At 40.8% G+C, this 21,904-nt stretch overlaps 1 protein-coding gene across 1 annotated transcript in view; it reads left to right on the top strand.

Moving 5' to 3' along the window:
* The window catches only part of LOC125484656 (apolipoprotein D-like), a 30,905-nt gene extending 26,966 nt beyond the window's left edge, over positions 1–3,939 (top strand). Inside the window, exon 5 of the mRNA XM_048604173.1 lies at positions 3,713–3,939. Coding sequence (XP_048460130.1) covers positions 3,713–3,939 — 227 coding nt within the window. The remainder of the gene's footprint in view (positions 1–3,712) is intronic.
* Positions 3,940–21,904: the final 17,965 nt, after the last annotated feature.

The raw sequence follows: 21,904 nt of genomic DNA, 5'->3' as shown, positions 1-21,904 counted from the left end.
GCAGATGAGGAGACCTTTATTTCTCTGAGCATTATGCACAGAAAGTAATGGAGGCAGGGTCATTGAATATTCTTCAGGCGGATTTAAATAGATTTTCATGAGGCAAAGTTATCATGGATAGATGGGAAAGTAGAATTTGGCACACAAACAAATCAGCCATGATCATAACAAATTGGAGATTGGGCTTGAAGTGCCAAGTGACATGCTTTTGTTCCTAATTTACATGCCCATCACATTCATAGTCAACATGGTTTTATAAAAAGGACATGCTGTGTTTCTGAGACAGTAACTAGTAAAATAAATAAAGAGGAATCAGTAGTATACCTGGATTTCTAAAAGGTATTTGATAAGCTGCCACACAAAACGTTAATATACAAGTTAAAGACTCATGGAGTTGAGGTATGATTTATTAACATGGATAGAGGATTGTTTATTGGACAGGAAACACAGAGTGAACATAAATTAGGAACTTTTAAGTTTGAAGACTGTGACAAATGGAGTGCTGTAAATTTCAGTGCTGGGCCTCAGCTATTTACAGTCTGTATAAATGCCTTGGATGAAAAGGATGACAGGAGCCTACCTCAGTTTGTTAATTACATAAAACTAGGTGGAAAGGAAAGCTGTGGGACTAACCAGGCTGCAAAGAGATACAGTTTATGTGAATGGACAACAAGGTGGCAGATGGAGTGTAAATGTGGGGAAATATGAGTTTATTAAATTTGTTTTTAAGTATGGAAAAGCAGAACTTCTAAAATGTTTTCGAAATTTGTACAAGTTGATGTTCATAGACTTGGCTCATCCAAGGAATTTTGGAAAATGAGTTCGCTTTTACAGAGGGATTGCAGTCATTCACAGGCTACGCTGAATTTATTGTCCATCTGGAGTTGCTCTTGAGAAAGTGGCAGTGAGCTGCCTTCATATTGCCTATTCCTAATTGGCCAGAGAGCAGTTAGAGTCAACCTGGGCCAGACCGCAGTTAGAGTTAACCGGATTGCAGTGGGTTTGGAGATAGATGTAGGCCAGACCAGGTAAAGACAGCAAATTTCCTTCAATATGGAAACATTAATGAAACAGTTAGATTTTTACAACAATTGACAGTGGTTCAATGGTCACCATTTGATGAGCTTTTATATTCCAGTTTATATTTTTGAATTCAAATTTCATCACCATGGTGGCTCAGTGGTTAGCACTGCTGTCTCACATCACTAGGGACCTGGATTCCGTCCTCGTGTGACTGTCTGTGTGGAGTTTGCACACTCTACCCGGGTCTGCATGGGTTTCCTCTGGGTGCTCTGGTTTTCTGCCAGAGTTCAAAGAATGTGCAGGTCAGGTGGATTGGCCATGCTAAATTGCCATGTAGGCAGGTTAGCCATGGGAAATGCAGGGTTACAGGATGGATCTTGGGTGGGATGGTCTTCGGAGAGTCGGTGTGGACTTGATAGGCTGAATGGCCTGTTTCCACAATGTAGGTTTTCTATGATCTGTTGTGAAGAGATTTGAACCTATGTCCCAAGGAAAACTTCAAAGTCTGAAGTCACATGATGCCAGGTTATAGTCCAACAGGTTTATTTGATCTCACAAGCTTTCGGAGTGCAGCCCCCTCGTCAGGTCCAGTGAGAGAAAAGAGCACACAGACACAGAATTTATAGGCAGACAGATCAAGGGCTGAGAGATCAAAAGAACTGGTATGAGTGCAGTGTCAGCTAATAAGTCTCTGCAGGTGATCAAGAGTGTTAGATGGTGAGTAAAGCGTCAACAGCTGAATAAGCAGCGAAGGGATGACCTATAATCCGATTAAATGAAGCAGAGAGATAATTACAAAATAATTAAAAATAAGGTGGTACTGGAGACAACCAAATGACTGGAATAACATGATGGGTATAAGAGTTGTATGCTGAGGGTCTAACCAAAGTAATAAGTAATACAAAATTGTACAAACTAATTAAGGTAGAGAGATCATAACAATTGATCAAGGTGATGGTGTCAAAACAGGACAGTAAGGAAGATTTTACAGATACAGAACGGTGTGGCGGGGTCACATATAGTGCCATATGAAACCAAGATCACAGCTGAGGCCATCTTAATAGGTACGGAACTTGGCTATCTGTCTCTGCTCAGTGACTCTGTGTTGTTGTGTATCTCAAAGTCCAGCTTGGAGGACACTTACCCAAAGATCAGAGACCAAATGTCCTTGACCGTTGAAGTGTTCCCTCACTATGAGGGAACATACATGTCTGGCCATTGTTGCTCTGTATCCATTCATCCATTGTCGTAGTGTCTGCATGGTCTCACCAATATACCATGCCTTGGAGAATCCTTGCCTGCAGCATATGAGATAGACATCATTGGCCAAGTCACATGAGTATCTGCCGTGTACGGTGTGGGTGGTGTTCCCACGTGTGATGGTAGTTTCCGTGTCGATGATCTGACATGTCTTGCAGAGATTACCATGACAGGGTTGTATAGCATTGTGGTCAATGTTGTCCTGAAGGCTGGGTAGTTTGCTGTGAACAATGGTCTGCTTAAGGTTTGTTGGTTGTTTGAAGGCGAGAATTGGAGGTGTGGGGAAGATCTTGGCGAGATGCTCATCGCCATCGATAATATGTTGAAGGCTGCAAAGAACATGGCATAGTTTCTCTGCTCTGGGGATGTACTGGACGACGAATGGTACTCTATCAGTCCTATCCTGTGTCTGTCTTCTGAGGAGGTCATTGCGGTTTTTCGCTGTGGCACATCGGAATTAGTGATCGATGAGTTGAGCGTCTTATCCTGTTCTTATGAGGACATCCTTCAAAACCTTTAGGTGTCTGTTGCATTTCTCCTAATCTGAGCAGATCCTGCGTATGCACAGGGCCTGTCCATAGGAAATGGTTTCTGTCATATGTTTAGGGTGGAAGCTAGAGAAGTGCAGCATTGTGAGGTTATCCATGGGCTTGAGATAGAGGGAGGTACTGAGGTGTCCGTCCTTGATGGAGATGTGTGTGTCCAAGAATGAGATTGATTCTAAAGAGTAGCCCAAGGTAAGTCTGATGGTGGGATGGAACTTGTCGATGCTACTATGTCGTTGGTTCAGTGATTTCTCGCTATGAGTCCAAAGGAAGAAAATGTCGTCAATTTGTGTGGGGTATAGTGGTGGTTGGAGGTCCTGCACAGCAAAGAAGTCTTGCTCAAACTTGTGCATGAAAATGTTGGCATATTGTGGTACAAATGTGGTCCCCATGGCTGTTCTGTATGTTTGGATGTAGAACTGGTTGTCGAAGGTGAAGACATTGTGGTCAAGGATGAAGCAGATGAGTTGTAGGATGGTGTCTGGAAATTTGCAGTTGTTGGTATTGAGTACTGAGGCTGTTGCAACAATGCCGTCATCACGGAGGATGCTGGTGTTGAGTGCCAAAACGTCCATCGTGACAAGGAATGTTCCACATGAAGGAAAACTTATCCAGATTCCTAGTCCAGTGACTTTACCACTATGCACTACCTCCCCAAATTAAGTACCCTAAATTAGTGAGTGCATCCTGTCTCTATAGTTATCTCTTTTACAAGCTTAATTTCCTTCCTTGTTTTACCCCCTGGGTAGCCCTGTTTTTTGGTAAGCAGCTTGTGTCTTCTATTGTGAAGACAACATCAAATATTTGTTTCATGCCTCTGCTCTTTCTTTGTGAGAATAACTTGCTTCTCCCAGATTAAAGTTTTGTGAACTTTGTTTTTGCAGATGAGTTCGACTTTATCCCATTCCAGATATTAGCCTCTAACTATAAAAGTTATTCACTGGTCTACTCCTGTACTCAGCATTATATGTATCCCACAATCTATGCATGGATTTTGTCAAGACATGCGTATATGGAAGAAAGTACCATCGAGCAACTGGAAGATATTCTGAAAGATCATAAAATCAAACTTGATAAAATAGATACAATAGATCAACAGAATTGCCCTTAATAAAGAGGTGATCAAAAACCACACAAATCAACATCTTAATCTGTTATCAAAATGAATTGTTTATATGATTGCACATCACAAGTGAGTTAATGTAACTGGAATGACATATTATATGCTAAGGTTTTTTGTGTGGACTATGAATTGTGCAAATTTACTTTTACTAGAAATGAAAGTCATAATAGGCATCTCCAAGTTATTGTTAGTTGTCAATATTTGACCCCTTTAGAAGTAAGGTGACTATCAAAACATCTGTACTGATTTTAAGCTCTGATTCATATATCACTAGAATTTATTGAGCCAAATACACATGCAGTGGTAATTTTTCTCCAAATTACAAAGGGCTTGGCTGAGGTCATGTTATCAACTAGGTAGGCATAAACTGAGCACTGACATATTTAGTACTAATGTGCATGAAAATAATGAACCTGATGATTTAGACTGTACAAACCATCTCTTCTTTTGCCATTGTGACTTAACATGTCAAAAAAATGAATGGGCAACTTCTTACCCTCACACCCTGCTGTAATTCATGCATTCCACATTGCTTGCTTGTTTTAGAAACTACCTTCTAATGTATTAGGTATATTTTCCAGAGAGTAAAGTTACATGCCATCCCTACTCAGAAATAATATTAATTTTCATTTTCGAAGACAATCAGTAAGCCATCATAGCAGCCTTATATCCGGATGATAAGCTTAAAATGTAAACCACTGAGTTTTGAAATTAAAGTCACCAATTTTAACCATCTCATAAAGACTTTTTGATCTCATTATTCTTTGTGTTGTAGTTATTTTAAATGTTTATCCAGCCGCTGGGGTTAACTGTTTTATGTAAGGACTTAATGCAAGCTGCCCCATTTTGGTTTTTCTATTGCAGATGGTTTAGCAAAGTGCATTGTTGTTCAAACTTATATTATTCAATTTTCATGCATGCTACTATTTTGCTTCGTACACTGTGAAAATACAGAAAAGTTACAGTATAAGTTCTCATCTTGGCAATAAAAATACAAAGTCAAAGTGGCTATATTTATCATGTACTCCACTGTTTTCTTTTGAATAGATTTATGGATATTTTTGTATACTTTTAGCCCTTGTACAGTGGCAAATTTGGAAGTGAGAACACTTCATAGCTGACCACTTCTAACCAGTTTTTCTTAATTAACTGTTTTCATCTTGTGAAGTGATTAGCACTTTAGAATGTGCAATGTTCCTGAACCACAAGAAAACTAAGCTGGGGTTTACTTCACAATTAGGATTCATTTCCACTGACTGGTAAACATTTCCATCTTTACTATAAATAATGCCACAAGAGATGCACGAATGGTGTTAAAAATATGCCACACCTAACACACATCCCTTCTGTTGCAGTTGTGTCACATTTTGCATTTCTAAATTACATGTAGTTTGCAGAAAAATCTTATCTCCAATTATAAGTACGGGAACATCTACAAATAAAGCAGTAGAAACTGAATGCCGTAAGACACAAGAGCAGAGTTAGGCCAGTTGGTCCATAAAGTCTGCTTGATCATGGTTTATCTGTTTTTCAACTCCATTCTCCTGTCTTCTCCCTGAAAGACTTGATCCCCTTATTATCAAGAACCTATCTATCTCTGTCTTAAATACACTCAATAACTTGGCCTCCACAGCCCCCTATGGCAATGAGGTCCACAGAGTCACCACCCTCTGGCTGAAGAAATTCCTCCTTATCTCAGTTTGAAAGGGTTGTCCCTTCAATCTGAGGCTCTATCCTTAGGTCCCAGTCTCTCCTGATAGTCAAAACATCTTCTCCACATCCATTCTATACAGGCCTGTCAGTATTCTGTAGCATTCAATGAGATCCCCCTCATCCTTCTGAACTCCATCGAGTACAGACCCAGAGTCCTCAACCACCCCTTATAAGACAAGCCCTTCATCCCTTTGTAAACCTCCTCTGGACCATCCCTAATGCCAGTGCATCTTTCCTTTTGTGAACAAAACTGCTCACAGCATTCTAAGTGTAGTCTGAACAGAGCCTTTCCAGCCTCAGCAGTAATCTGTACTCTTGTATTCTAACCCTCTTGAAATGAATGCCAACATTGCATTTGCCTTCCTGACCGCCATATGAACCTGCATAACATTAAAGGAATCTGAACCAAGACTCCCAAGTCCCTTTGTGCTTCAGATTTCTGGCACTTTTTTCCCATTTAGAAACTAGTGTACACCTCTATTCTTCCTACCAAAATGCATAACCTCACACTTTCCAACATTGTCCTCCATCTGCCATGAAATGCATGAAATACTTCACATATAGAAAACGAAAACAAAAGGTTGTAAATACTTAAAAGGTGTGGTATCATCTGTGGAGAAAGTGTTTAAGTTTGATGATCTATTATGCAATAGTTTGCATGAATGTCTGCTGACTCTGCCTAGTAACTGACAAGCCTTAAACCAGACTGTTCACACCTTTGGTGTCAAATTTAACCACAGTCTATACTTGTCACAAAGAATATCTATTTCCTTCCCTGTAACATCATCTGATTCTCTTTCTCAGCTCATCTGTTGAAACCCTCTTTCAAGCCATTGTTACATCTAGACTTGACTATTATAGCACACTCCAAGATTGCCTCCTATATCTTACATCCTACTGTCCATAAACCTGAGCTCATCTAAGCATCTGCTGTCTGTCTTTACTTATCCATCATCCCTGTGCTTGTCGATCTGTACTGACTCTCCAAATAAGCAATATTTCAACTTTAAAACTCTCATCTTTGATTTAAAATGCCCTGATGGCCTTACCCTTCCAATTTGATTTCCCACTTCAACCCTAGATGCTTCAAGCCATCTATGTTCTAATTTCAGATTCTTGTGAACTGTAGGCTTTTATTCCCACTTTCTTTGGACTGTTGGCTTTACACTGGGTATCACTAACCCAAAGCAATTCTAACAACAGAATATACCCAATGTTCTTTATTAAAGCAATGTACACTACAAAAAATCCCTGCAAAAATCTTACCCATACATTACTTACAATCACAAATGAACCTAGTTAGATAGACTTGGCAGGGATCAGACCAGATCAGCCTTCTCCATCTAATTTCCAGGCACTGATCAGATGGCCCTTCCTGAGCTAACTAACTGTGCTCTAAGGCAAGCTCTCTATGTATCCTTTTTTTCATACAAAGAAGCTATGCATTTCAACTTTTACACTGCCCTGTCTCTAGCACATGATCAGTTTGACCACCAAACATTACAAAGATGTCACCTACAATGGTTAGTTTAGTTAATTGTTCATTAAGACTTGCTTGATTCTCCCTGGAAAGGGGCTTTTCTCTTAATTTTAACAAACTTTGATCTTAGCTTTAGCTTTCAGACCTTTAAATCATCCAATTAATAATATGATATTTACACAGCATAATTCTACCTGATGATACAAGTTGTTAACTGATAAATGGCCCATTGCTGTCTACAGAACTTCAGCTTTTCCAGAGTTGCTGTGACAGTTCAGTTCATTACCAATGAGTTGTAACATTCAATATAAACACATGCAGGAAACACATTAAAACCTGCGATCTTTCTAACCATAAGGTAATCAACAGACTTCATGTTTCTTATCCTCATTTTATTTCATTTCATTTCATTTTGTCTAACCCAGCATAATTAAGTTAATATCTATAGCATTCCTAATGTAAAGTGCTCCACCATGCCTTATGCTGCCCAGGCCTAATGACTAGAATTCTTTTTATAAGTTTCTCAACCTCTTTTCTCCTTTGAGAGCACTCTCAAAGCTTTTACCTTCTGCCTGATGTTGTCTTGTGTCTAGGTTTCAAATGTTTTTGATGTTCTTGTGAATTGCTTTGAGATAGTTTATTATATAAAAGTGGCTGCATAAATGCAAGTTGTCATTATTCTACTAAGTACAAGACAGAAGTCAATAGAGTAACGAAATGCTTTCCATTTACCTAGGTTGGTGTAGCTCTTAGATCAATCAAGGAGCTCAACACTAACCAGGAACAAATCAATCTGTTTAAAACAGCATGCCATCCACCACATCAAATTCCCTCCAATATTGGCACAACATGGTTAAGTAAATATTATCTTTATGAGAAACTGCTGCAGCTTTTTGACAGCACCTCCCAAACCCATATCCTCTGTCAACAAGAAGAACAAGGACAGCAGATGAATGGGAACACCACATATCTCCCAGTTATTCCTCATGTTGGTTACAATTAGGTGAGAAGGAGATGCATGACTCCCTTCTTCCTCCCACCTATCCCCTCCTTCCACCTCAAGCCCCACCCCCATCTCCTACCTACTAACCTCATCCCACCCCCTTGACCTGTCCGTCCTCCCTGGACTGACCTATCCCCTCCCTAACTCCCCACCTACACTCACCTTTACTGGCTCCATCCCTGCCTCTTCGACCTGTTTGTTTCCTCTCCACCTATCCTCTCCTCTATCCATCTTCTATCTGCCTCCCACTCTCTCCCTATTTATTTCAGAACCCCCTTCCCCTCCCCCTTTTCTGATGAAGGGTCTAGGCCCGAAACGTCAGCCTTTCTGCTCCTATGATGCTGCTTGGCCTGCTGTGTTCATCCAGCCCTGTACCTTGTTGTCTCGGATTCTCCAGCATCTGCAGTTCCTACTATCTCCCTTCTTTTCCCACTTGTTTTTGGCTGTGGAGGATTTTCTTTAAATAAATAGATATGCTTGCCAATTCCATGAGTGTTTAACTGTTCACATGTTATGACATCAAAAGATATGATTCTTGAGTTTATAGCAAGTGGATCATTTAATTGTGTTTAACTTATTATAAGTGGAATAATAAATTTTCTCAGACTTTCACACTCAGACTGATACACACACACACACACACACACACACACACACAGATTCGGAAGGATAGATTAAGTAATTTAGAGTCCAGTGAAATTAATCTGGCTCTGGAAGGTTGGTGACTTGACTAAATCAGCTTCAGTCTGAACTTGATGGGCCTGCTGCTTTAACTCAGTGTTTCTGCTACTCTTGGCATTGTGACAGTTTAAAGCTCTCGATAGATTATTCGTCTATTCTTTCAACAACAGCAGCACCAGCTTGGTTGGATTTTAAAAAAAGAAATCTCTACATGCAGCAGCTGGATAGTCAAAATAGCAGGCTTGGTGTAAAATGGGCAAGTTGGCTGAGATATTGAGAGAAAGAAGGAACCCACTTCTGGGTATTGTTCCTTCTGCTTCCCAAGTGATTTTGTCCAGTTCTGTAAAGAAAACAGGTATTTAAATGTGAGTGGCTTGTCACATACTTCACACTCTAACTGCCCAGTGATCCAAATATGGTCATGGCTGGTGCATTGCACATTCCTTGATTGGATCATGGCTGGAAATTGCTCTCTCAATCAGTGTCCCATTGTGCAAGTGATTTCTCTCCAACTAATTGCTGCCAAGTGTTTGTCCCGATGTTGTACAAATATTTAGATGACTCTTGATGTAGTTTCCTGGGGCAAACATCACTGCAGGTATGTCTAGTCTGTTTGCTTCCTATATGTTAATTAGGCCATAAGACCATAAGATATAGGAATTATTCAGTCCATTAGGTCTACTCCCTGATTTGATCACAGTTAATGTTTCTCAATCCCATTCTCCTGCCTTCTCCCCATTACCTTTGATACCCTTGCCAACCAAGAACCTATCTATTTCTGTCTTGTTATTACATTGCCATGTTATTATAGACTTACACATAGTCTGGGTCCTCAAATGATGGCCTCCATAGCTGTCTGTGGTCACGAGTTCCACAGATTCACCACCCTCAGACTGAAGAAACTCCCCCTCAACTCAGGTCTAAAAGGGTCATCCCTTCGCTCCGAGGCTGTTCCCTTGGATTCTAGTCTCTCGTGCTAGTAGAAGTATCTTCTTTACATCCATGCTATCCAGACCTTAGTATTCTATAAGTTCAATCAGATTCCCTCCTTTTCCTTTGAAACTCCATCGAGTACAGACCCAGAGTCCTCAACAGCTCCTCATTTAACAAGCTCTTTCATCCCTGGGATCATTCTTGTAAACCTCCTCTGGACTCCCTCCAAGGCCAGCACATCCTTAGATATGGGACCCAAAATTGCTCACAATATTCTAAATGCAATCTGACCAGAGCCTTATACAGCCTCAGCAGTACATCACCACTCTTGTACTCTAGCCCTCTCAAAATGAATGCTAACATTACACTTTTCTTCCTAACAGCTAGTTGAACCTGTATGATAACGTTAACAGAATGCTGAAGCAGGACTCCTAAGTCCCTTGGTGCTTGAGATTTCTGAAGCCTTTCCCTTTTTAGAAAATAGTCTACACCTCTATTCTTCCGAGCAAAGTGCATAACCTCACACTTTCCTACATTGTATTCTATCTGCCACTTCTTTACCCACTCTTCTAGCCTGTGAAGTCCTTCTGTAGCCTCCCTATCTCCTTAACACTACATCCATCTATTAATGTAACATATATCCGTAGGATTGAGTTCTTGTTGAGATAGATGTCTTAAAGTTTTTTAGCGATGCTAACTGTTTAAAGTGCCATGTTATTACAGACTTACACATAGTCTGGGTTCTCAAAGGGTCATATAGTCATACAGCACTGAAGACGCCCTTTCGCTCATTGTGTGTGCCCTGATCCCACTTTCCAGCACTTGGTCCATAGTTTTGAATGTTATGACATTTCAAATGTTTGTTCACATATTTTTAAGTATTGGGAGGTTTCCTGCCTCTACTACCCTCTTAGGCAGTGCATTCCAGATTCCCACCACTAGCTAGGAAAACATTTTTTCCTGAAATCCCCTTTAAAACCCCTGCCCTTCACCTTAAAGTTATTGACCCTTTGACAAACAGCTGCTTCCTGTCCAGAGATAAGACAGTGTAGAGCTGGAGGAACACAGCAGGTCAGGCAGCATCAGAGGAGCAGGAAAGCCGACGTTTCGGTTCGGGACCCTTTACACCACAGTCAGATCTCCCCTCAGCCTTCTCTGCTCCAAAGAAAACAATCTGAGCTTATCTGGCCTCTCTTTATAGCTAAAATGGTCCATCCCAAGCAACCTCCTGGTGAATCTCCTCTGCATCCTCCCCAGATGCAATCACATCCTTCCTGTAGTGTGGTGAACAGAAACCATGCAGTACTCCAGTTGTAACCTAACCAAAATTTTGTACAGTTCTAACACAACCTCCCTGCTGTGAAAATCTATGCCTTGTTTGATAAAGGCAAGTGTCCCACATACCTTCTTAACCACTTTATTAACTTTTCTTGCCACCTTCGGGAATCTGAAAGCACCTTAAGATGCCTTGTTTCTCTGAGCTACCTTGTGTCCTTCCTGGTGTGTTTCCTTGTGTTGTTACTCCTTCCAACGTGCATCATCTCACACTTATCTGAATCTAAATTCCGTCTGCCACCTGAGGAACACATCTGACCAATCCTTCTGTATCCTCCTGTAACCTAAGACCTACTTTGTCACTGCCAACCACTGGCCAATCTTCATGTCATCTGCAAACTTACTTATCATTCCCTCTACATTCTCGTCTATGCTGTTTACATACATCACAAACAACAAAAGACTAAGCACTGATCCCTCCAATCACACAAATATCCTTCAATCTCCACTCTCTGTCTCCTACCATTAAGCTAATTTTGAATCCATCTTGCCAAGTTACCCTAGACCCCATGCACTTTTATCTTTTTGTTAATCAATCTCCCATGTGGAACCTGGTCAAAGACTTTGCTGAAATCCATATAAGCTATATCAATTGCACTACCCTTGTCTACAGACATGATCACCTCCTTGAAAAATTCAATCAAATTTGTTAGACATAACCTCCTTCGGACAAAGCCACTCTGACTATCCCTGACAATCTGTGCTAACTAACTACGTAGAGCAAGTGTACATTAACTGCAAGCAAACTATCATTATTACAATTCTGTAGCTACTGAAGATAAGATGGATACCAATAAACCGGAGTTTCACATTTTGTGATGTCAGCTACATGCCATGCAGATACACTGCTTATCTGGTTTGAGATCGATGCAATAACTTTTCCACTTTAAAGAATGGGAAACCAGTTTCCAATAATGTACGTGGATACATTATCTTCATGCATTAGGATAAAAGATCACCAGATTTAGTCCCTCTGCAATCATCACAACTTGGCTTTGTGGCTTCACTTCAAGTTGTGCTATCTGTCATCGCTGTATCTGTGAATCTTTTGCTATACATGTGTGGTTGTTATCTGGCATTATACTTTCAGTCTCCAACTTATCACCCTGTGTGACAGAAAGTTGATCACATGCAATTTGGATATGTGACCATGATTTGATCATTTGAAATATTATATATAGTTGTGGTTGCCACACTCCCAGGAGGATATGGACACTTTACAGAGGGTACGGCAAAGTTTTACTCACTCTTTTCCTCCTTTTTCTTCCACTCCCCTTTCTCCTTTTTTGCCATCTTTCTTCCCTCCTAATTTTTTTCTCTTCCTTCCTTTTGTTGCTCCTTCCTTCATTCACATATGGCTCTTGAAGCTGATTATTGCCTCCAGTTCCCACTTTTCACTTGGACATTGTACACATTGCTGCGTAAACTTTGTAACTTGACCTCAATATTTGCTCCTTTTTATTCTTTCTTTAACAGATCTTTAACATTTCCATTTTGTAATTGTTTTCATTCCACAAAGGTTTATGTTACCTTTGTTTCTTACTTGTGAATTGTGGCAACTGGATCCTCTGCTCATCATCATCACAACGGCAACACCACCCTCACTTGCCTGCAATCACTTCCCACCCTAGCCAAGCACACATCCCATTACCCACTTCACTTTCCAAGCTCCTATCCAAATATCTTTGCACAATCTTCTGCAATCATAATCCAGATTGCAGAGGACAATGTCTGTCGCCTTCATTATTGAATCTCCTTTTCATTGCAGCCTTTCTGTCTTGATCTTCCAGCACCCCCTCACCACTTTGACTGCCTCCAGTTTCATGACACGACAGTTAAAATTCTATTTGTTCATCCTGCATCCTTATCCTCAGAGATAGCAAGTGGATTGCACCTATTGGCCAGGACCAGTGCCTGAAGGACCTCATAGAATCCCTACAGCACGGAAGCAGGCCATTGAGTCCACATTGACCCTTGGAAGAACATCCTACCCAGATCCATCCCCCCAAAATATCCCTGTAACTCTGAATTTCCCATGGTTAATCCACCTAGTCTGCACATCCCTGAACACTATGGGTAATTCAGTATGACCAATCCACCTAACCGGCACATCTTTGGACTGTGGGAGGAAACCGGAGCACCTGGAGGAAACCCGTGCAGACACGGGGAGAATGTGCAAACTCCACACAGACAGTTGCACAAGGGTGGAATCATACCCAGGTCACTGGCGCAGTGAGACAGCAGTGCTAACCACTGAGCCACCATGCCATCCTAATTCACCTTGTTACCCTTCATCCTGCTGACAGACACTCATACTCCATGCTTACTTCTCCTATTTTTTTCTTGTGAGTTAATAGAAAAAAATCCCCAAATCTTCCCTGCATCTGGTTGCAGCTGCTGCTCCATTGGTTTGGAAGCTTTCATTTCAGCCTCCTTTCCTTTTTACTATCAAACTGCTCCACCTGAATAAACATCATAGCCCAACGTCTGCAACCTTCTCCAGACTTCAGTGCTGACAAATGCTCTCGACCTTTCTGTGTCATTCGGAAGGAGGTTCCAGGATTTTGACCCAGAAACAGTTAATGCTATTGGAACTACACCCATTTAGGCAAGTAAAGAATATTCTGTCACACTGCAGATTTGAGACTTGTAGATGGATGTGTCTGCTACAACTTCAGACTAACTAAATGTGGTAAATGAATAATGCCTTGCTAATGTCTCCCACATTCTGAGAACAGGTAAAAATGCAGCAGGAAGTTCACAGCAAGATGTATGTTCTTCTTTTTCTCCAGGTGTTTCACATGAAAGCGATTCAAACTAAAGGGCTTATGGCACATTTCCAGATAATTGCATACATGATCCCTCACTCTAAGCACCATCTTCAACACCCTGGAGGTTTAGAAAATAAAGTTGAAGCAAACTGTAATGGCTGATAAACAGAAATAAGGAGCACCAGATGGTGGTAGCACATGGTGACTGAGTACTTTCTCTCTAGAGTGTTAGCTTATGTCCTCAGCTTTTAAAGATAAGGATCAGACAGCAGAGACCTGTTTTCCAAATGATGAAAGTGGCTGCAATCATTGAGAGAAGCGCTGCTAAACCTCTTGTAGATGATGGCAAGTGTGGCCCATGACCTGTGCACTTACACTGTGGATTGCCTTAAATAAAATCATCAAGGCTACTGCCTTGGAAATGATTATTGACATGCATGATACTGTGCAGATGATCATCTACCAGTTGTGCATTGTTGGAGTGATAAATTGTGTAATTTATGAATTAATATCTATTAACGCAGAACTAGGCAAGATGGGAGAAGCATACAAACTGAAATAAATCTAATAGCCTGCCATGCTATTGCCAGATGCTCATGAGGAAAGTAATGATGTCATTAGCTGTGGAAAACAAGTAAGTCACCTGCCTGACACGTCTGCTCCCTGTGCTTTTCCTGATGTTACTGAGATCCCCTGAGACACTCTGGAATGAATTGAAGGAACAAGAGTTCAAACTGAAATGACCTTGGCAGTCACTGGGGGTGCCACACCTAACTTGTCGCAAACCTCTTTGACAGCCTGCCTGGTGTATCTTCACTGAGGCATACTTGTTTTTCACTGTTTGTGACTTATTTCCAGCAAGCACATCTTTCCCTTCAACACAATAGGGAGGGTAAGTGCCCAGAGTCCTTGCCTAGTTTAAAATGGCATGGCTGACACCCCTCCCATCATCCTTCTTCAAACAGCAAAATAAGTATCTGCAGCAGAACACCTTGATCTATTTAGGGATCTTTTGAACTTTTATTTTGGATTTTCTGTTTGATTTCTGCATTTCAGGCTACTCTTGTTTGTGAGCGCTCAATCCCTGCACTTTCACGAGTGTTTAATTTTGCCCTGATACTTAATCAGAATACCGAGATGGGTAATAATGGACATAAGGCTGAATCACAGCAGAATTCGGCTAAGTGTCATTTTTGTCAAGTTTCATAGAAGGTTTCCAGCCTTGGCATTGTGAGTCTCAGGCTCAGCCTTGTCTCCAGCAATCTTCCAAAACTTTCATGTTCCTTTCTTTCTGGATAGCCATTCACAACTGATTCCCCCACAGGTTTCCACACACCACATGGAATTATGCCTGCAGCTCTCATCCTCAACCTCTGAGCTCCGTCCCTATAGTTTAGTCCCATCCAGCATCCTGATCCACACTCCTCCCGTCAAGTAATTGTAGTAATGACCACAGATAATATTCCCTCCCACAGTAGCCCAAGTCCTCTTATGCACTATCATCTCCTGTCTTATATGTCAAATTTACTCTCTTCACTATCCTTGACTCCTCTGCACCCCAGGTTGCTGTCTTGAAACCCCAACACTGAACTCCCTCACTTCTGAATCCCAACAGTGTTCCCTGCTCATCATCTAGATTGACCACGATACACACCCCTGGCGAGTTCAATGGACTGATGAATGCCCAGACCCCTGATTAATCTCCATGCAGGTTCCTGAGTGATGTTCTGTGAACCTCCTGCCTGTCTGCATTGCACCTGCAGGACTGGTCATCGTCTATTCTCTGGACTGTAGTGAGATGGACCTCCTGACTGCAACAAGTGGTTGACTAACTATGCCCAAACCCTTGGTCTGTGATTGTATGATGCCCTTGACTAGCTGCACTGGGACCCTCTAACTAACGACAGCCTTCCTGGACTTCACTGAGGACCAGCCCTTCTTTGAGCTTAGAGGCATGGTCTTTTGGTTGAAGCATGTGTGGTGTGTTTGGTGTGTAGGCTGCTGGCGCATGTTATAAGTGTGAGATTGACATAGGATTATGCCATACAGCAGCATGTCCATCCCTTTGACTACTGACTGCTGACATCTATGACAAACTGTCTGCTTTTTTAATCTGTGTTAAGCAGCAGGGCGTGGTAGAAATATCCTGAGCCTTTAAGGGGTAGAAGACAAAATGCCAAGAGGCAAAGCAAGGAAAGGCTGGGATGCTGTGAGCTTTGAAGCAAACAAAAAATGAGTGAGAGAATGAACAAACAGTCCTGAGATGCAGCCTAATCTAATCCATGAGTTGGGTGCCTGCTCCCAATGTCCATGCAGCAGCATTGCAATGAAAGGTGTCAGTGTGTTCCCAAGTTCCAAACTGAAATACTGAGCCATAATGGTAAGTGGATCAGAGATGTGCCATGATGATGTGGTGAGTCTAGCTCATGTCAGATGAAAATGTCCATGGACATGGGGTGCAGATAATTGCTGGCCCTGGGGTTGCCTTGTGACATTGGTGTCGAGTATCCAAGCTGGAGGCCTGGAAGAGCAAGCAGTGAGCTCGACTTGCCAGGCACCTGTTCTTTCATGTTCATAGCCTTTGGTTGGGTTGGAAGAATGGAAAACTGTGTACTAAGAGGTGAGATTAAGTTAAAAAAATGTTAATACATACTAAGGTGTGCAAATAGACCACTTGCTACTCAGTCAAGAGAATCTTGTCTTGCTGTGGTTTGAAAATGGGACTTTTTGGTCTCAGCATTGAAAAGCTCCTCACTGGGCTCCTCACCCAATTACTCAACTATTTTTTGCCATGGACCACATCCTACAGGGGCTGGATTATTTCTACCCATAAAGATAATTTTTAAATTTGTTTCAAGTGTAAGTTTGTCTAATGCCTCAAATTTGAGATGTTGCAGAATAACATGAATAATTGACTCTATTTTTGACATTATATGCGGTATAAATACAATAAGTAATAAAAGAATAAATGAATAATATAAATGTTACAATGGCAATTACAAAATGATAATTGTGAATGGAAAATCAATACTGTTAAATGTAATGGTAAAACACTTTAATGCAATGATTTATTTTCTATTCTTGGCAACCATTAATGTTATCCATTCATCTATTTCTCTTCAGAAATTTAAGTCAAATGATTCCTCTTAAAAAGTGTTAAGTCACACACAGTGACTCAAAAAGGGCAAGCTGGAAAACACCCCAAAATAAAATTGCAGGGCAAGCAGAATTTAAATTAACTGCTAACTTCAAAAATCTAATGATAGCTATTTATCTGAACAGATTACAGAATGATCTTGTGTTTGTATTGAATGTCTTTTGTTGTGAAGTGAAAGTAATTTTTACTTCTTTGCAATGTAACAGAATTAAAGGAGTCTTCATCAAACTAAAACATGGACAATGATTCTTCATCTTTATTACATGTCTGTAATCCCAGTTGATATGTCGCAACAAAGAAACTACAGAAATAAACCCCTTAGCACAAAATGTCTTGAGCTGTGGAGTGGGATTAAGCTATCTCCCAGCTATAGACCTACTCTAACCCCTCCCATTTCCACACCCTGAATCAAAAAAAGTTGAAAATAACAGTTGAAAAGTAGGCATTAAAGTTAAAGTTCTGAAGAAGCGTTGTATTGAACTCGAAACATTAATGCTGTTTGTTTCTCCACATATGCTGCCAGGCCTGCTGAATTTCTCCAGACTTTTCTGATTTATTTCAGATTTCAAGCATCCACAGAATTTGCTTTTATTTTAAAGAAATTAAGGTCACTGATTTTCTGTTCATATAGCTTTAATTATAACACTGATTAGCAATCCTGAATGCTCCATTTATGTACTCAACAGCAAGATTCAGGTTACTTGCAATATTGAAATTGGAAAACAGCTTTAATGACCAGATGATCTCATTATCACCAATTTAACAAGTTCATTGAGTCATATAGTCATAGAGCATGGAAATAGACCCTTCGGTCCAACTCGTCTGTGTCGATCAGGTATTGTAAACTGATCTGGCCCCATTTTCCAGCATTTGGCCCATATTCCTCTAAACCCTTCCTATTCATGTGTCTATCGAGATGCCTGTTAAATGTTGTAATTGTATCCGCCTCCACCACTTCCTCCAGCAGCTTGTTCCTTATATGCTCCACACTGTGTGAAAAATTTACCCCTCAGGTCCTTTTTAAATCTTTCCCATCTCAGCTTAAACCTATGTCTTCTTGTTTGGGACTCCCCCACCCTCGGACAAAGACTTTGGCTATTCACCCTATCCATGCCTGTCATGATTTTGTAAACCTCCATCAGGTCACCCCTCAGCCTCCGATGTTCCATGGAAATAAGCACCAGCCTATTCAGCCTCTCCCTATAGCTCAAGCATTCCAGTCCTGGCAATATCCTTGTAAAATGTTTCTGCACCCTCTCAAGTTTAATCACATCCTTCCGATAGCAGGGCGACCAGAATTGTGTGCAGTATTCAAAAAGTGGCCTCACAAATATTCTATACAGCTGCAACATCACATCCCAACTCTTATACTTGGTGTTCTGACCAATGTCGGCAAGTGTGCCAAACACCTTGTTCATCGCCCTGTCTACCTGTACCTGCACTCCTAGGTCTCTTCGTTCAGTAACAGTCCCAGTATTAAGAGTATAATAACTGTATAAGTTCTGCCCTGGTTTGCCTTACCAAAATGAAACACCTCAAATTTGCCAGTCTTCAGGCAATTGGTCTTTCTGATCAAGGTCCTCTTGTACTCTGAGATAATCTTCTCCTCTGTCTACTACACCACCTATTTTGGTGTCATCCGCAAACTTACTAGCCCTATCTCCTGTATTCACATCCAAATCATTCATATAAATGGTGCAAAGCAGTGGACCCAGCTCCAATACTTGTATCACGCACTGGTCACAGGCCTCCAAGTCCAAAAAACAACCCTCTAACACCACCCTTTGTCTCCTACCTTCAAACCAATTTTGATTCCATTTAGCTAGCTCCCCCTGGATTTTAAGTCCTCCAGCGCCTCCTCTTCTGTAATATGGACACTTTTCAAGACATGATTACAGATAGTTCTCCTATAACATGACAGATGTGTTCTTGTGTGACCTCGTGCTATAGAAAGTTGCCACAGAAAATTGCATTGTAGGGAAATTGCTACAGAAAATCGTTATACCTGTACAGCAGAAAGTTTGCATTATCCAAACAGCGTCTACTATTCATCAATCGCATTAAAGCCAATTTGCATTAATGAAACACGCGTTATAGCAGAACTACCTGTATTTATTTCCCCAAGTTCCCTAGCTTCCATGTCCTTCTCCATAGTAAACACTGACCCGAAATATTTGTTTAGTATCTCACCCATCACCTGTGGTTTCACGCGTAGACAGCCTCGTTGATCGTTAAGGGGCCCTATTCTCTCTCTAGTTACTCTTTTGCCCTTAATGCCTTTATAGAAAAGGTCTTTGGATTCTCCTTAATCCTATATACCATAGCTATTTCAGAAGGGTCCTGACCTGAAACATTGACTTTCCTTCTCCTCTGATGCTGCCTGACCTGCTGTGTTCCTCCAGCTCCACACTGTGTTGACTCATGTCCCCTCTTTGCCTGATTTCCCTCTTCAGTATACTTCTACTACCCTTATACTCCTTGAGGAATTCGCTTGATCCCAGCTGCATGTACCTGACATATGTATCCTCCTTTTTCTTGACCAGAATCTCAATTTCCCAATCATCCAGCATTCCCTACACCTACCAGCCTAATAGGAAAATTTTCCTAACTCTTGTTATCCATTTTTGAAGACCTCCCACTCTCCACCCGTCCCTATACCTGCCAACAACGTCCTCTTGTGAACTTTTGAAAGTTCCTGCCTGATACCATTAAAGTTGGCCTTACTCCAATTTAGAACTTTAACTTTTAGATCTTGTTCCATAACCATTTTAACAATAATAGAATTATGATCACTTGGCCCAAAGTGCTCCCACACTGACATCTCAATTACGTGCCCCGCCTTACTTCCAAGTAGAAGGTTAATTGTTCCTTCTTTAGTATGTACTTTCACACATTGAATAAGACAAATTTTTGTACACATATTACAAATTCACTTCCATCCAAGCGCTTAACATTATCCAAGTCCCAGTTTAAACGTTTGGAAAGTTAAAATTCCCTTACGCTACAATTGTATTATTCTCACAGATATCTGAGATCTTGTTGCATATTGGCTTCTCAACTTCCTGCTAACTATTTGGGGTCCTGTAGTACAATCACAATAAGGTGATCATCCCTTCCTTATTTCTCAGTTCCACCCATATAACTTCACCAGACATTGTCCGAAGAATATCCTCCCGAAGGGCAAACGTAATGTTATCCTTAACCAAAAACATCACTTCCCTTCCGCTCTTGCCCCGCTTTCTATCCTTTCTACCGCACCCACATCCTGGAACATAAAGCTGACAGTCCTGCACCTCCCTGAGGCACATTTCTGTAATAGCTATGAAATCCCAGTCCCATATTCCCAAACATGCCCTAAGTTCATCTCTCCATCAGGCCTCTTGCAATGAAATAAATGCGCTATCAGTCTTACCATGAAATAATCTTTCAAAGAATTCCGTGTATTCTTGTGCCAGTCATACACGTGACGAGAACTGTGAAAGACAAATCGTGCATTATGGATGGAGTTTTCGTGTAAATGACTTTTGTCATATTTTTGGCTAATTATGGTCAACCTAAATGCCTTAAATGGGTGAAACATTACAAAAATCGATCCTCACTTCATTTTATTGACAATGACCAATTTGTATTCCTTTATCAAAATTCATGAAGTAATGATAACTCTGTGTGCCTACTAGAATAAAGATTTGAAAACATATGTCTCTGTTAATAAAAATTTAGGGGTGTAGTGGGCGTACAGCAAATTAAAACATTAAGACATGAGTTAATGTACAAGAATCTCCACATGATCAATCAACTGTCTTAGCCATGCTATTGTGAACTGGTATACAGTAAAAACAGAGCCATATATGGTTATACCACCGACTGAGAAGGAAAGTCATTGGCCAAAACATGTAACCCATTACCATGGGAAAATGTGAAATCATCCAATCTGGCTAGAAGAATTAAAAAAAAAGCATGGTATGCGATTGCAGCATTTTAAGATGGTAAGGCCAATGTCCAAATACATGATTTACAAGAGATTACTAAGCAAGAAAGCTATTAAAATATTTTTGTTTGTCGTGAAGGGATTTAAATGTAAAATACAGAGGTTATGCTTTAGTTATACTGGGCATTGGCAAGATCACATCTGGAATACTGTGCTCAGTGTCAGTCTCCTTACATGACGAAGGATGTAAATGAATTGGAAGCGGCTCAGAGAAAGTTTACTAGACTAATTCCTGGATTACCTGGCTTGTCTTATTTGAAAAGGTTGGATAGACCAGACTTACGTCCGCTTTAGTTCAGAAGAGGAAGAAAGGCATTGACAGGTGGATGTGGAAAGGATTTAGAAACAGAGGTCGTTATTTAAAAAATAAGAGGTTACTGAAATTTTAAGGATAGAAATTAGGAGACTTCTCTTTTTCTCAAGAGGGTTGTAAGCTTTGGAAATCTTTCCCAAAAAATGGTGGAAGCAGAGTCTGAATATTTTTAAGGCAGATCTTTTATAAGCAGGGGGATGAAGAGTGATCAGGCTTAGGCAGGAACATGGAGTAATCAGTCCAGCCATGATGTTAAGTAACATTGGGCAACCAGGCTTGAAGGGCTGAGTGGCCTGTTTCTCCTCGAATTTGTATGTTTATATATACAGTCCATTGATTGCTTGAGTGGTATAATTGGGAGAAGATTGATAAGTTGTTAGATTATGCCTGATGTGGGAAAACCAAAAGCAAAGGGGAAATATATATTGGTTAAGAAACTAAAGGGCAAGAACATTTCATGTGGAAAGTAATGTTTCTGTTGACATATTTTTGCCTCTATCCCCTGAGTATTTGCGTAGTATGTAGCACCTGGAGCTATGGAGCAGAAGGTTTGTTTTGTTGATAGGGAGAGCATGAAAC

This window comes from Rhincodon typus, chromosome 13, assembly GCF_021869965.1.
Source record: "Rhincodon typus isolate 14 chromosome 13, sRhiTyp1.1, whole genome shotgun sequence".
In the NCBI taxonomy this organism is placed as follows: domain Eukaryota; kingdom Metazoa; phylum Chordata; class Chondrichthyes; order Orectolobiformes; family Rhincodontidae; genus Rhincodon; species Rhincodon typus.
Note: the sequence above shows the minus strand (reverse complement) of the source record. Positions and strands in the feature narration are given on the sequence as shown.